The sequence below is a fragment of the Suricata suricatta genome, chromosome 6, assembly GCF_006229205.1.
Source record: "Suricata suricatta isolate VVHF042 chromosome 6, meerkat_22Aug2017_6uvM2_HiC, whole genome shotgun sequence".
Classification (NCBI taxonomy): domain Eukaryota; kingdom Metazoa; phylum Chordata; class Mammalia; order Carnivora; family Herpestidae; genus Suricata; species Suricata suricatta.
Genome location: NC_043705.1, coordinates 56,441,581 through 56,458,715, shown reverse-complemented (window position 1 = coordinate 56,458,715; position 17,135 = coordinate 56,441,581). Strand labels below are relative to the sequence as shown.

Below are 17,135 nucleotides of genomic sequence, written 5' to 3'. Positions count from 1 at the left end.
TGACACTTGGATGATTAAGTTTCATTCATCTGTAGGATTGGTAAACTATGGCCTGTAAGCCAAATACCACCTCTGAACTGTTCTACAGGCCAGTAAGATAAAATAATTTTTGCATTTTTTAAGCACTGTTTCAAAAAGAAAGAAAAAATATTTATCATATTTAAAAGTTCCTTCATCTGAATGATCATGTTCACACAGAAACATTCACATATGAAAAAATTTGTGATTATGTGGAAAATATAATTCTATATATTTGCTCCCTTCCCTTTTAACATCCATGGAAACATTTCTTCTCGTTCAAGTACTCCTATAAAGGAGATCTAACAGGCTTCTTTTTTTTTTTAATAGTTTATTGTCAAGTTAGTTTCCATATAACACCTACTGTAACAGGCTTCTATACAAAAGAATTTTCCTATCTAATTATTTACTTAGATATTCACATTATCAAATTACGGTTTTGTATCCTAGAACAAACACCATATAGAATATAAAGTAAAAATGAGACAAAACTCAAAATAAATATATATATATGCTAAAGTAAGACTTCTACTTCAATTTAGAGAAATATTTCAGAAGATGGCTCAATAATTCAGGGGAGGAGGAGAAAAGTAGGATAAGAATTCTCCTTGGATGATGAATATCAAGCATCAAATATTCAGATCATACATGTAACACCAAGGTGACTATGAATAATGGCACTTCAGGAACTTTCTTTAATTGCTTTTGTTTCACTTAGGCACCTGGGTGGCTAAGTGAGTTAAGCATCCAACTCCTGGTCTCAACTCAGGTCATGATCTCGTGGTTTTGTGAGTTCAAGCTCCACATCAGGCTCTCTGCTTGCCGTGTGGAGCCTGCTTAGGATTCTCTCTTTTCCTCTACTGCTGGCCCCTGCCCCGACTCAGGCTGTCTCTCGCTCTCAAAATAAAGGAACTTTAAAAAAATAGTAATTGTTTTTGTTTCAATCAGAAGAAAACTTTTCCTTATCATTAGTTTAAAAAATAATTCTAACAAAGCATCCATAAAATATTATTCTTAAATTTAAATTTTTTAATGTTTAAAAAAAAATTTTTTTTTAACATTTATTTATTTTTGAGAGACAGAGAGAAACAGAGCACAAAGCAGTCAGGATCAGAGACAGAGAAAGAGAGAGACAGAATCCAAAGCAGGTTCCAGGTTCTGGGCTTGAACTCACAGACCAAGAGATCATGACCTGAGCTGAAGTCAGAGGCTTAACCAACCGAGCCACCCACACGCCCCAATGTTTATTTATTTTTGAGAGAGACAGAGCATGAGTGGGGTAGGGGGAGAGGGAGAGAGGGAGACACAGAATCTGAAAAAGGTTCCAGGCTCTGAGCTGTCAGCACAGAGCCCTATGCAAGACTCTAATTCAGGAACAGCGAGATCAGGACCAAGGCTGAAGTGGGACACTTAACCAATTGAGCCACCCAGGCACCCCCTATTCTTGAAGTTATTTAAATCTCTATAATACTACCTGTTTAGGCTGCCTGCCAAGATCTATTGCTTTAACATAAAAGTAATAGTAAAAGATATCTATTTTTTACTATAAGTATTATATATGTTCAAAACTGTAAAAGGACTTACCAACATACAGTTTAAAATATTGTTTCTTCCAAATATAAATTCATTTTTCTTAAAAAACACTGTAACCTGTCCTGAAAGTCAGGCTCAAACAAATTACCAATGAAGTTATCATTGTCTTAGGTCAATACAAGCCATCAAGGATAAGTATAGATTGGGATTCAGAAATATTTTTAAGTATGTCAATAAATAAAGCCTTAAGTATAACTTTCACATGTCATTCTCAGTAGCTTCTACATCTGTCCTGTTAGCTGGGTCCTCAAAAGAAAACAAAAAAACCGATCAGCTGGGATTACCTAGACCTGATCATACCTGTAAAATATGTAAATGGTTAACAAGTTTTTGACTAAATATAATTGCTATTTGAAACAACAAGCACCAATCAGTAATGAGCTTTCAAGACAAAAGATATAAAATTAAATATGTTACAGAAAACATCAGTTATTAGTTCATAAACATTTTAACAAAAACAGGCAATTTCTCAGGCTCTCTCAGGCTTTCTCTCCTCAGGCAACAAAGCCATAATCTTACAATACAGTCCTGGGGCAGCTGGGGGGGGCTCAGTCAGGTAAGCGGCCAACTCTTGATTTCAGCTCAGGTCATGACCTCACAATTCGTGTGATTGAGCCCACACATAGGGAGTCACCCTGCTTGGGATTCTCTTTCTCTCTCTCTGCCCCTCTCACACTCATTGGACTCTTTCTCTCTCAAAAAATAAACTTCAAAAAAAAAAAAAAAAAGCAAGAAAAAACTGGTACTAATTCCTGAATAAAGTTAGATATGTAATAAAAGTTTAAATTCATTATTGATGCTGAATTCCTTTCTCTTAAAGTGAATTAAAATAAAATGGAATCAGAAAATGTCATGCCGAAAATAACACACTCCTTGTTAGCATGTTAAATTACTAGGCGTTGTGTGGGGACAAAATGTAGAGTCTTCATAATTTACCAACAGGCACACTGATGAGGCAGTCTGAATTACTGATTTCTTTCCCTTAAGTTTGATTGCTTTTAGGCATATATTATTACTGAACTTGACCAAGAAATAAAAGGAGAATGGAAAAACAAAACAAGCTTTCACTTGAGGACCTATTCTGCTGAGTCCTGGCCTAGATTTTCTACATAAATTTACATCTCAGTAGCTTTCAAAACTTTTCTGACATATACATTATAAAGATAGGGTCCTAGGAATAAGTTTAATCAAGGAGGTAAAAGATATTTACAATGAAAACTATAAAATATTGACAAAAGAAATGGAAGACAAAAAATAAAAAGAAAGATATCTCATATTTGTGGATTGGAAGAATTAAAATTGTTAAAAAGTCCATAGTACCCAAGTCAATCTACAGATTTAATGCAATCCCTATCAAAACTCCAATGGCATTTTTCACAGAAACAGAAAAGGCATCAGTAAAATTCCTATGGAACCACAAATGACCCAAAACAGCTACAACAATCTTAAGCAAGAACAAAGTTGGAAGCCATAACACTTCCTGATTTCAACTTCTATTACAAAGCTATAGTAATCAGAATAATATAGTACCAGCCTAAAAAAAAGAACATAAAAACCACAAAAGAGAGACCAGAAATAAACTCATACATATATAGTCATATATATACGACTAATCTTTGACAAAGGTGCCAAGACTTTACAATGGAAAAAGGGTAGTCTTCAACAATGTTGGGCAAACTGAGTATCTACATGCAAAAGAATGAAATTAGACCCCTATCTTCTACCATACACAAAAGCCAAGTCAAAATGGATTAAAGATTTAAATGTAAGATCTGAAACAGTAAAACTCCTTAGAAAAGAAGAGTGTAAAAAATCCCCGTCAATGGTCTTGCAATGATTTTTTAGACTTGACACCAAAATCACAGGCAACATAATCTAAAATCAAGTGGGACTACATCAAACTAAAAAGTTCTTACACAGCAAAAGAAAGTCAACAAAATGAAAAAGCAATCTACAGAATGGGAGAAAACTATTTGCAAATGACATACCCAATATGGGATTAATATCCAAAATATATAAAAGAAATTCATATAACTCAATAGCAATCAATTAATCAATCAATAATCCAATTTAAAAACAAAGGACCTGGACATTTTTCCAAAGACACACAAATGTCAACAGGTATATGAAAAGATGTTCAAGATTACTAATCATGAGGGAAATGCAAATCAAATCCACAATGAGATATCCTCTCACACTTGTTAAAAAACTATTATCAAAGTCAAAGGTAACAAGTGTTGGCAAGGATGCAAAAGGAAAACCTAATATACTGTCAGTGAGAATGTAAATTGGTACAATCACACTGGAAAACAGTATGAAGGACTCCTCAAAAAATTAAAAATATGGGACACCTTGGTGGCTCAGTTGGTTGAGTGTCTGGCTCTTGATTTTGGCTCAGGTCACAATCTCAGGATTTGTGGATTTGTGGCCCCATGTCAGGTTCTGTGCTGACAGCATGCATAGCCTGCTTGGGATGCTCTCTCTCTGCACCTCCTCCACTTGCACTCGCTCTTAAAAATAAACTTAATAGTTGGGAAGTGGGAGGGAGCCAAACCATCAGAGACTCTTGAATACTGAGAACAAACTGAGGGTTGATGGGGGTAGGGGAGAGGGGAAAACAGGTGAAGGCATTAAGGAGGGCACTTGTGGGGATGAGCACTGGGTGTTATATGAAAACTAACTTCGGGGCGCCTGGGTGGCTCAATCGGTTAAGCTTCTGACTTTGGCTCGGGTCATGATCTCACTGTGAGTTCAAGCCCCACGTCGGGCTCAGTGCTGACAGCTCAGAGCCTGGAACCTGCTTCAGATTCTATGTCTCCTTCTCTCTCTGCCCCTCCCCCACTTGTGCTCTGTCTCTGTCTCTCAAAAATAAATAAATGTAAAAAAAAAAAAAAGAAAGAAAGAAAACTAACGACAATAAACTATAAAAGAAAATAAACTTTTTTAAATATAAAAATATTTAAGTAATATAATATAAAAAATATAAAAATAATATACAAATAGAACTACCATATGATCCAGCAATTCCAGTTCGGGTATATATGCAAAGGAAATAAAATCAGTATCTCAAAGAGATATCTGCACTTTCATGTTCACTGTAGCATTAAACACAGTAGCCAAGATAAAAAAAAGAACCTAAATGTCAAGTGATGAATGGATAAAGACAATGTGGTATATAAACATAAATACACACATACACATACCTACACACACATATACATACACAATGGAAAATCATTTGGCCTTAAAAAAGAAGGAAATTCTGCCATTTGCCACATGGATAAACCTGGAAGACAATATAGCAAATGAAATAAACTAAACGTAAAAAGAAAATACTGCATGATCCCCACTTTTATGCAAAATCTAAACAAGTCAAATTTCCTGATTTATTAATTCTGCTTATTAGCAGAGAGGAGAACAGTGATTATCAGGAGCTAGGGGGTATGATGATGTTGGTGAAGGCATACAAATTCCAGTTATAAGATGAGTAGGTTCTGGAGACATAATTTACCATATAGTGACTTCAATTAGTAATAACACATTGTAGGGGTGCCTGGGTGGCTGAAGTAGGTGACTTCAGCTCAGGTTATAATCTCACAGTTTGTGAATTTGAGCCCCACGTCATGCTCCATGCTGACAGCACAGAACCTGGAACTCGCTTTGAGTTCTGTGTCTCCCTCTCTCTCTGACCCTGCTCTGTTCAACTCTCTCTCTTTCTCTCTCTCAAAAATAAACACCTAGAAAAAATTTTTTTAATAATAATGCATTATAGGAGTGCCTGGGTGGTTCAGCTAGTTAAGCATCCAATTTGGGCTCAGGTCATGATTTCACAGTCCGTGAATTCGAGCCCAGCTTCGAGCTCTGTGCTGTCAGTTCAGAGCCTGGAGCCCACTTTAGATTCTGTGTCTTCCTCTCTCTAGGCCCCTCCCCCGACTCATGCTCGGTCTCTCAAAAAATGAATAAATGTTAAAAAAAATTTTAATAAAAAATAATAATGCATTATACACTTGAAATTTGCTAAGAGAATGTATCTTAGTTGTTCTCACCACAAAAAAACCTTTGAATAACACAGATTTGGACTGCACTGGTCTTATACTCAAGACGCTTTTCAATAAATACAGTATACTAATGTAAATGTATTGTCTCTTCTCTACGATTTCAACATTTTTTTCTCCAGCCTACTTTAAGAATACATACAAAATGCATGTGAATTGACTGTTTACATTATTGGTAAGGCTTCCAGTCAACAGTAGGCTATTAACAGTGAAGTTTTGGGGGTGTCAAAAGTTATTTAAGGATTTTTGACTGTGTAGGAGGCATGTACCCCTCCCTAACCACTGTGTTGTTCAAGGGCCAACTGTATTTAAAATTCAGTGAGCTAACACTTCACAAATACTTTATCTTCTTTTTAATGTTTTTAAATAAAGTAAAATATTGAAATTAAAAAACAATTTTAAAGATAGAGCCTCTAAGAAATCTGTAAGATAACTGTCCCTAAACTGTTTCTCCAAGGTTCCCAAGAGGATCCATATTTTCTCCTTTCCAAAATTAAACATTATACAAGATACCTTGAGTAATTCCTTCACAATCACCTTTTTTACTTTATAATCAATACCAAGAAAACCTCAGCCTAACTTCACCTCTACTAAAAATTCAAAATCAATTACTTCAACTCACGTATCTCCAAACTAATCAGAATTTCTAAAGAATAATTATAAGAGATAGAATTCAGGAACTTGGTTAACTCTTGATTCCTCTACAGCCTCTTTTTTGTCCAGGCAACAATATATTGTTTTTAATTTTTTATGTCTTTATTGTTTTATTTTGAGAGAGACAGAGAGCGAGTGGGGAAGGGCAGAGAGAGAGGGAGACACAGAATCTGAAGCAGGCTCCAGGCTCTGAGCTGTCAACACAGAGCCCGATGCGGGGCTCGAACCCATGATCTGAACTGTGAGATCGTGGCTTGAGCTGAAGTTGGAAGCTTAACCGACTGAGCCACCCAGGCATTCCCAGGCAACGATATATTCCCCTTAAAACTAGAGTGAAGTAAATGTTAATTCAGAAAGGTAATTCAGATATTTTAAAGAGTTCTGTTAATATAGCAACTTGAAAAACTGATAAAAGGTTTTATTTTTTTTTTAATTCAATGTTTATTTCTTTATGAAGGGGAGAGAGCGCACAAGTGTGAGCTGGAGAGGGGCAGGGGGAGAGAGGACACAAGAATCCAAAGCAGGCTCCAGGCTCTGATCTGTCAGCACAGAGCCTGACATGAGGCTCCCAACTCACAGGCTGTGAGATCATGACCTGAGCTGAAGTTGGATGCTTAACGGACTGAGCCACCCAGGCACCCCGATAAAAGATTTTAAAATGGAGAAAAGAATGTAAACTCAGAGGGTATTCATTTTTAAGAACTTAAATCTTCAGGCTTCAAAACACAGAATATGAATTTTCAAAGTATTTAAAACTTTCACTAACAAAATCTTTCCTTGGAGCTAACTGAACCAGTTGATGGTTTATTTTTACTTAAAATGAATTCACTATTGTCCATCTTAAGTGAAACCTCTACACTAGCCAGCAAGTACAAGTCTTCTCTATTCAATTTTTCTGGTCACAGCTTGATTCCTACCCTCAGTCAATTTTATTTTTTTTTAATTTTTTAACATTTATTTATTTATTTCTGAGAGACAGAGACAGAGAGAGAGAGCGAGCGAGCACACAAGCAGGGGAGGGTCAGAGAAAGAGGGAGACACAGAATCTGAAGCAGGCTCCAGGCTCCGAGCTATCAGCACAGAGCCCGACGTGGGGCTCAAACTCACAACCTGTGAGGTCGTGACCTGAGCCGAAGTGGGCCGCTCAACTGACTGAGCCACCCAGACACCCCCAGTCAATTTTATTTCAAACCCTCTCCACTATTCTCAAACTCTGGATATCCCTTATTATCCTCACTCTTAAAAGATGACTTTGCAAAATAATTTATAAAGAAAACAGGAAGAAGCCACTCAACTATGGAAACTCCACATTAATTTCTCTATATCATATCTACAAACTTCCTTATTATCATCTACACCTATCTTTCCCTCCTTTCCTCCAGTGCCAGAAAGCTTTTCTCTTACCTATTACTCCACTCATAAGCAAGATCCATGCCCTTTCCCTCTTCTGAGGGGCCTTATTCATAATTGTTCTTTTCTTCGCAGTATAGTCAATCTCCTCTCTCTCCACTAAATCTTTCCCATAAACGTTTATATGTGGTTAAAATAAAAATTAAAAAGTTGAAAAACTCCTTTGTTCCAACTTCAAATCTTTAGCTCCTCCACTTCACAGCCAAACTTCCCAAAACAGTTGCATATATTTTTAGTTTCCATTTCTGTTTCCCATTCTTTCCCTGAACTATTTCAGTCTTGAATTCAGCCTCTTTTCTCTCCCTGAACAATCATATCCACACACCTGGCTTCAATTACCATCTAAACGCCAATGATTACCAAGTGTACATTTCTAGTCAATACATTTCCTCTGAATTTCAGATCTATAACATTAAACTATCATCTCTGATATCTAATTTGATCCTCCAATGCCTACCAAGCACACATACACACATAAATATTGCTCCTTTTCCATTTTGTTCCATCTCCATAAATACTACCATGAATCCATGTAGAAGCTGGAAATCCTCAGTATCTTCTCTATCTAATTCAGTGCCCCCTCAACCAGGGGCAATTCTACCTCTGGGTGACATGTGGCAATATCTGTTAACTTTTTTGTTTCTTATAATGGGATTAGTGGCATTTAGTGAGCTAAAAGCCAGGAATGCTAGACATTCTAAAATGCAAAAGACACTCCTTCCACACTGAAGAAAGTAGGCTTAAATGACCTAATATACTCCATCACCAAAGTCTATCAATTATAATTCCCAAATACAGCTTAAATCCATCCACTTCTCTTCATAATGTGAGGTGCTGTACAAGCACTTCATAATTCAAGGCACAATTACCTTGCACCTAGAATAGAACACTACAATAACTTTCCTACATCTACCCTTATTCAGATTCATACAGATTCATTCTTTCTCAGAATCATAACCTTCATGAGAAAGAAAAAGAATCCTCGCTTTGGCTGCTGCACAGGTAGGAGTCCTTATGGATTCAACACAACTAAAAATTAGCTCCCACCTATTTCTTTGTGTTGCCACTCTATTGAGGGTTCCCATTCAGTCAAGCATCCCCCCAGCCTCAAACAGCTCTCTGCTGGTATATCTCCTTATGTGTATACCTACAGCAGCTTCACTGACTCAGAGTTCCACTTCTAACTGCCTTGTCTCAGTGCCCACCACAAGCCAATATCTCAGCTCTTTTTTGTATATTTTTAATATCCCCTGCCACAGCATCCAGCCATACTAAGCTGCCTACTTGGTCTGACCAAGTTATTTCCCAAGGTATCAATTATTACTCTTGATAGTGTTCTGGTTCCAAATTGTTTAGATTTCGAATTATCTGCTCTAGCCCTGTTTTTTCATAAATCTATATTCTTAGTGTGCAATTTGCAGAAGACGAGATTTCTAAAAAGCACAAAAATTACAGATCTCCCATAGTTCCAAAAGTTCTTGTGGGGCGCCTGCTTGGATCAGTCAGTTGTGTGTCCAACTTCAGCTAAGGTTAGGATCTCACAGTTTGTGGGTTCAATCCCCACGCTGGGCTCTGTGCTGACAGCTCAGAGCCTAGAGCCTGCTTCAGATTCTGTGTCTCCCTCTCTCTCTGCCCCTCCCCTACTTAGGCTCTGTCTCTTAAAAATAAACAAACATTAAAAAAAATTTTTTTAAACAAATGAGTAGTTCCTCAACTAATTTATATGCCTCAAATCTAAGTTCCTTATCTCTGTTAGGAGTCCAGAATCAAATCACTGGAGACATCAAAGCCTCCCTCTCTCTCTTCCCCTTATATTCAGTGATTCTACAGATTCTACCAATTTTCCTTACACATGGTCTCTCACATCTTTCCCACTACCCTACGCCATAACTAAAAGCTTCCACACCTCTCATTGAATGAATTTAATAGCCTTAAAGCTAATCACCCACCCACCTTTCAGTCCTCCTTATCACAAGCTCAACTCCACTATACCACAAGAACTATCTTCCCCAAATTGTCAATCTGATTATGCCATTTCTCTATTCAAAAACCTTCAATGGCATTTTACTGTGCATTCAAGACCCCAAACCACTACTCCATTTTTTACACACCAAGACTTCCCATTCACTTCATGGTGTAGCAGAGATAAACGTAAGTAAGTGATACAAACCACTGAACACACTGCTGGAAAAGCAAGCCACTAAATATTAGCTATTACTTTCACAGATTTTCTGGTGTTACAATCAATTCAAAGGATGTCCTCTCCCTACCCTTGATTTTAAACATCTTAAGTTCCTCCTCTTTTTATTATTAGAGATAAGGGTCAAATCTTGGTGTGTCACTTACTAGCTGTGACCTTGAGCAAGTTATTTAGCTTTCTGAACTTCAGTAAAATTAGGACAATATCCACATCATGGGGCTGTTTGAAAGACTAAATGATATAACATATGAATGCCTAGAAGTGAAAAGACATCAATAAATGTTAGTTTTCCTTAAAAGTGTTCTTTTAAACTTCTGCTCAGCAAAGGAAACAATCAACAAAACTAAAAGGCAAGTGAAGGAATGGGAGAAGATAGTTGCAAATGACATATCAGATAAAAGGTTAGTGTCCAAAATCTGTAAAGAAGTTATCAAACTCCACACCCAAAAAACAAATAATTCAGTGAAGAAACGGGCAACAGATATGAATAGACACTTCTCCAAAGAGGACATCCAGATGGTCACCAGCACATGAAAAAATGCTCAACATCACTAGTGCATCATCAGGGAAATACAAATCTAAACCACAATAAAATACTACCTCACACTTGTCAGAATGGCCAACATTAACAATTCAGGCAACAACAGATACTGGCAAGGATGTGGAGAAAGAGGAACCCTTTTGCACTGCTGCTGGGAATGCAAACTGGTGCAGCCACTCTGGAAAACAGTATGGAGGTTCCTCAAAAAATTAAAAATAGAGCTACTCCACAACCCAGCAACTGCACTACAAGGTACCTATCCAAAGGATACAGGAGTGCTGTTTGAAAGGGACACATGTACCCCGAAGTTTATAACAGCGCTACTGACAATAACCAAAGTATAGAAAGAGACCAAACATCCATCGAACGATGAATGGGTAAAGAAGGTGTAGTATACAAATAGAGTATTACTCAGCAATTGAGAATGAATTTTGCCATTTGCAACTACATGGATGGAACTAGAGGGTATTATGTGAAGCGAAATGAGAGAAACACAAACGTTATATGACTTCACTCATATGAGGACTTTGAGATACAAAACAGACGAACCTAAGGGAAGGCAGGCAAAAATAATACAAAAACAGGGAAGGAGACAAAACATAAGAGACTCTTAAATATAGAGAACAAACAGAGGGTTGCTGGAGGGGTTGTGGGAGGGGGAGGGGCTAAGTGGGTAAGGGGCATTAAGGACTCTACTCCTGAAATCATTGTTGCACTATATGCTAACTAACTTGGATGTAGATTAAGGGGGAAAAAAAGATTTTACACTCTCCTTAATATTATTTGAAATTTTAAGTAAAATTTCATGAATAAAACAATATCAAAGTAAAAAAGAAAAAATAAATAAAAAATAAGTGTTCTCTTAAAGAATGAACACAGAACTAACTGCTTGCCTTCTTTCTCCCACAACTAGGCAGGTAGAGAGTAGCACTCAAAAAAAATTGCTTAACAAAATATATCTTTATCTTTCTGAAATAAATGGATATAAGAGATCTTTTTCTATGCTACTAGGCACAGAAAAAGTTACTGATACGGAACCATACTTCACTAAAGGATATACACTGACTAATTTAAATTATGTTATTAAATTTACTGAGACTCAACATATACCTAGTCCATATGCAGAACTAGCAGTTAGTTCCTTATAGTTAACTATAATGAATATATAAAGACACACAAAAATATAGAAAGCATATTTATAAATGCCATTGAAAATGAGCCTGCATATATGTTAAAAACTCACATATAGTAAAAGATTCTTATATATCCACTCTAAGAACTGGTCAGATTTGATTTATACCACAGGCTTTTGCATTATATCATTATAAGCATTTCTTTAAAATGAGAAAGCAAAAAAAGGAGAAAGCATGAAGAAGGGGGGAAACAGTACTAAAAGTTTTCAAGTTCATCTTTTCCCATTTTACTTTGCCTCTTCCTCCCTCCCACTGATTTTACCTAATTGCTTTTCTACTTCATACTAACAAAAGAATGACAGAATCTTTTTAATAAATAGTACTGCGACAAGTGGACTAATAGCAAAAGAATGAAGTTGGACCTCTACTTCATATCATACTAGAACTCAAAATGAACCGAAGACCTAAATCTAAAAGGCAAAACTATAAAATTCTTAGAATAACGCATAGACAATAATCTTTGCAACCTTGGATCAGGCAATGGTTTCTTATATACGACACCAAACGTTCAAGAAACCAAAGATAAACTGGACTTGGTTAAAATAAAAAGCTTTCCTGTTTCAAAGGACACTATGGAGAAAGGAAAAAGGCAGACCAGGAATGGGAGAATATATCTGCAAATCATATATCTGATAATGGTTTAATAGTCAGAATATACAAAGAACTCTTACAACTCAAAAATAAAAAATAAATAATCCAATTAAAAAATGGGCAAAAGATCTGAATAGAAGGTTCACTAAAGAAGGCACAGAAATAGTCAACATGCAAATGAAAAGATGACCAACATCATTAGTTATTAGTAAGATGCAAATCAAAATCACAATGAGATACCATTTCTTACCAACTAGAATGGCTATAATCAAAAAGTCAGACAATAACAAGTGTTGGTAAGGATGTGGAAAAATTGGAACACTCATATACTGGTGGTGAGAATGCAAAATGGTGCAGCCACTTTAGAAAACACGGGCAGCTCTCAAAAAGGTATACACAGAGTCACCAAATAACCCATCAATTTCACAAATAGGTATATCACCAAAAGAAATGAAAACACGTCCACACAAACTTGTGCACAGATTTTCATAGCAGCATTATTCAGAATAGCCAAAGAGAAGAAACCACCTCAAAGTTGATCAAATGATGAAGGCATAAACAAAATATAATGGTATATCTATACAATATTATTTAGCTATAAAAAGAGACAAAGAACTGACACATTCTGTGACATGAATGAACCTTAAAAATACGCTGTTAAAAAAGAAAGACCAGGGGCGCCTGGGTGGCTCAGTCAGTTAAGCGTCTGACTTTGGCTCAGTCATGATCTCACAGTTCATGAGCTCCAGCCCCGCATCAGGCTCTGTGCTGACAGCTCAGAGCCTGGAACCTGCTTCAGATTCTGTGTCTCTCCCTCTCTCTCTGCCCCTCTCCTGCTCATACTCTCTCTCTCACTGTCTCTCAAAAATAAATAAACATTAAAAATTTTAAAAAAGCAAGACCACATAATGTATGATTCCACTTATATGAAACATCTAGAATAAGCAAATCCAGAGATTAAAAAAATCAACTGGTGGCAACCAAGGGTAGGGCAAGTAAGAGGAAGGTCAGGGATGGGGAAGGGACTGGTACTGGGTACACGGTTTCTTCTGGGGATGATGAAAGCATAGTAGAATTAGAGAGCGGCAATCGTTGTATAACTGTATGAACATACTAAAAACTAAATCGTATACCTAAAAAGAGTATATTTTACGATACAATGAAGGAATGATAACAGAATAAAAGGCAGCACAACTATAGCATGAACCAAGTGTTCCTTTTTTGATCTAACATTTCTTTTACACTTAACTACGTTCCAGACCTATGCTAGTTGCCAGGAACCCAAAGATGAGTAAAACAGTCACTATACTTCCTTCAGAATCATTCTCCTTTGCCTACAGATGTCAACTATTTCTTAAAAGTGGTGCAGCTTTGAAAATGTAAAAACAGTAAAATATAAGCCATAAACGAGCCAAGAGAAGGCAAGATATTTACATTATAAACTCTTCTAAATTACCTAAAATTATTTGGGGGCAGGTGGTGGATATGCTTTTAATATTAGTGTTAAATAACTCATTGTTCCCCAAGGCTGATAACGTCATTTTCCAAGAATTATTATTTAAACAGCTTCATTTCATTTATTGGAAGTGCTTTTTATAAACGTTTCTGATAAACCTTTCTTCATCCTATTACTCTGACTGTATCAGTTTCTCCACGACTCCTGGATTCTCTATTTTTGAGATTTAAAAACCTTATGACAAACATAAATACTCCAAAAGGAAATGCTTTTGACACTTATTACAATAACCATATGAGAGTGTGTTTCTCTAAAATAAAAATAAGTAACAGGAAAATTCACTAAGAAATCAAATGTTCTGAGCTCTAATCCAGATTTTTATGAATCAGAGAAAATCTGATTTCCTGATATGAAAGCTGCACTTCCATAAAAGAATAGCTAACAAAAATCAAAAAAATATTTAGACAGAAAACTGGGTTGAATAGTTTAAACCATACAAAAAAAGGCATATTCTATTTAATCCAAAACATTAAGATATTTCTGATGTTTTCATTACATTATTTCTATCAACTTCCCAAAAGGTAAAACTAAAATCTACATTATTATTACCTTATCTTTGGCCTCAGGCAGTGTGATTTCTCTAGGTTCTAAAAATGGTATTTCTCGAAAAGGTGGAACACATCTGACTATATCTGGTACATAGTGTGTATGAAACAATGGCGGCATTGAGTATCTTCTTTCACCTGATAAAGGCACTATGTGGTTAACTAGAGTTGGCTCTTGGTGGGGTGAATGGAAACGCTGCCGTTTACCGTCAAGAGGAAGGTTTTTTTCATCGCTTAATCTCCTGAAAACAAGCAATATACCTTAGTGATTAAAGATATAACTTTCTCATAAGAGAAAATAATTAAAACTATATAAATAACAAATGCCAATATTGACTCATTCAGCAAGGCCACATTATTAGCTCTAAATAAATTTTAAAATAATTCATTTTAAGCACAAGAGAAGCCTTAGAAAAATACCTTAGGAAAAATGCATACTAATAATGTATATATAAATATATTATTTTAAAAAACCTAAATATTATATACATTAGTCTCCTGCATAACTACCCCAATGTTTTATCTCAGCAGTTAAAACTTTGGAGGAAAACTTCTATTCACAGAAACAATGACAATAAAAACCCAAATTCTAAACAAGAAGAAAAAGATTAAGTGAACTGAGGGTTATTTATATAGTTAAAAGAGTCTTAAAGTCCACCTATATTCTGGCTCATCAATTGGAAAGATCATATTAAAAAGCCATAAAGACACTGAACTAAAGAAATATGAAAACTAACTGCATTTCAGATAATGGTATTGTATTAATGTTAAATTTCTGGGGCATGATTAACGTATTTTGGTCATATAGGAAAATATCCCTGTTCTTAGGAGGAATGCACTAATGTGCTTTGGGGAACAGTGAAATGATGTTTACAACTTTTTATTATGGCTCAGGGGGGAAAAAAGTAGGGGTAACGAGAAAGAGACAAAAAATCAAATGCAGCAAAACTTTAAAGAACTAGGTAAACAGCATACAGATGTTCATTGTACTACTCTTTAAATTTTTCTGGAGGCATAAAATGTTTCAAAATAAAAGGCAGAAAGGAAATAATTATTTGTTTAAAAAAGATCTTTACTTCATTGATATATTGAGTTTGTTCATACAGACAATACTTTAAGCCAAGGGAAATGGTCCAGTTACTTTCAAGCTCTAAAATTCTATGGGCCACAGCCATCTGAAGGTTTTTATTATAATACTCCTTTAGGATTACACCAATTTCTCTCTACTAGACCCTCAAAGTAAGTAGAACTCCTACTCACAAGTAAAAGTGTACAGTGCTAAAAACGTAAGAGTATATTTAATATCTACTAATATAAAAGTGATTTAGCTTTATATAATGCTTCTCTCGAGAATGGCAATTTTAGTTTTTAAAGTACAACTATGAACCAATGGAATTTATTTTCATCTGTGGTTCATAAATTAGCTATCCAGGCAATTTCAAAAAAATTAAAATCTCAATAGAGTCAATACTTTTGGCATCATTATAAAGCTCTCTACAATGCTAACTTTGAAGAACAACTCAGTGCTTCGAAGCACAGGATCTACAGCCAGACTGCCTGCATTCAAATACTAGTTGCACTTCTACCTGAATAACTAGTTGCTTAACCTCTGTGTTTCATATTTCTCAAGAGAAGAATGATAACAGTACTTACCTCATAAAGTTTTGTGAAATTTAAATCACTTGTAAATCCTCAGAACAATCCCTACTACATGAGTGATCAATAATTCTTAGCTAGTGTTATTTTTAATGGGACATAAAGTTAATGAATGTTTATATAGGCTTTAAACAGCAATGTCTTGCCAAACCTTATTTTAATAATCATCTCTAAAATTCTACTATAATTACTTGTGGTACATAAATTTCTTTTAATTGGTTAAAATTAATGGACTGACTTTTCTATAAAAAGATTTAAATCATGCAGAAATTTTTACGGTAATAATATTTATTACAGAACCTTAACTGTATAAGATTGAGATAAATCAAATAGTAAACTTTACTAGAAAAAAAAAGATATTATGGGCTGACTTGCATCCCCTCAAAATTCTAATGGTTAAGCAGTAACTCCCAGTACCCCAAAATTTGACTGTTTTGGACATCCAGTCTTTAAAGAAATTAAAATGGTGTCATTAAAAGTGGGTCTCAATCCAATATGACTTGTGTCCTTAGAATAGAGGAGATTAGGACAGAGAAAACACAGACAGATATATGACCATGTAGGACACAGAGAAGGCAGCCATCTACAAGCCAAGGGTTTCAGAAGAAACCAAACCTGCCAAGACCTTGATCTTGGACTTCTAGCCTCCAGGATTGTGATGAAATAAATTTCTGTTTAAGCCACCCATTCTGATGTACTTTCTTATAGCAGCCCTAGCAAACCATCTAATTCAATTAAAATCTCAATTTAAAGTAGTATTCTGAAAAATACAGCTTTATTCCATCTAAAATTTGCAATGGCAGGAATCAATCAACAGAAGTATCCCTAAAATTTTTTTTAATTTAATATAAAAGTTTTAAAATTCTGTGACAGGACTAATCTCGGAGGTTCCAGAAAATAAAATTTAGGGCATAATGTCCACACTATCTTAAAACAAGAAACATTGAGCTACAGTTCTGAGAAATGAGAACTTTTCTTTTAAAGTAATTAAGAAGTACTTACTTCCTTCCTCGAAATAACGGAGAAGTTGAGGTCTGTATTGGACTGACATTTCCATATGTCAACTGCTGTAATGACACAGCTCTCGACAAACTACCAAAAACACATAAAGAACAGCAGTAATAAATTTTTCCCTTAAAAACAAAAAAGCAATTTCATAAAAT

The 17,135-nt window shown here is 35.5% G+C and overlaps 1 protein-coding gene across 5 annotated transcripts in view; it reads right to left on the bottom strand.

Moving 5' to 3' along the window:
- The window catches only part of TENT2 (terminal nucleotidyltransferase 2), a 70,557-nt gene that overhangs the window by 46,510 nt on the left and 6,912 nt on the right, over positions 1–17,135 (bottom strand). For all 5 annotated transcript variants that reach the window (XR_003909951.1, XM_029942491.1, XM_029942494.1 and 2 more), the window contains 2 exons: positions 16,975–17,064; positions 14,321–14,558 (listed from right to left, as the gene is read on the bottom strand). Coding sequence is in view for 4 of the 5 variants with exons in the window: in XM_029942491.1 (XP_029798351.1) it covers positions 14,321–14,558; positions 16,975–17,064 (328 nt within the window). In the remaining variant the exon portion in view is untranslated. The remainder of the gene's footprint in view (positions 1–14,320; positions 14,559–16,974; positions 17,065–17,135) is intronic.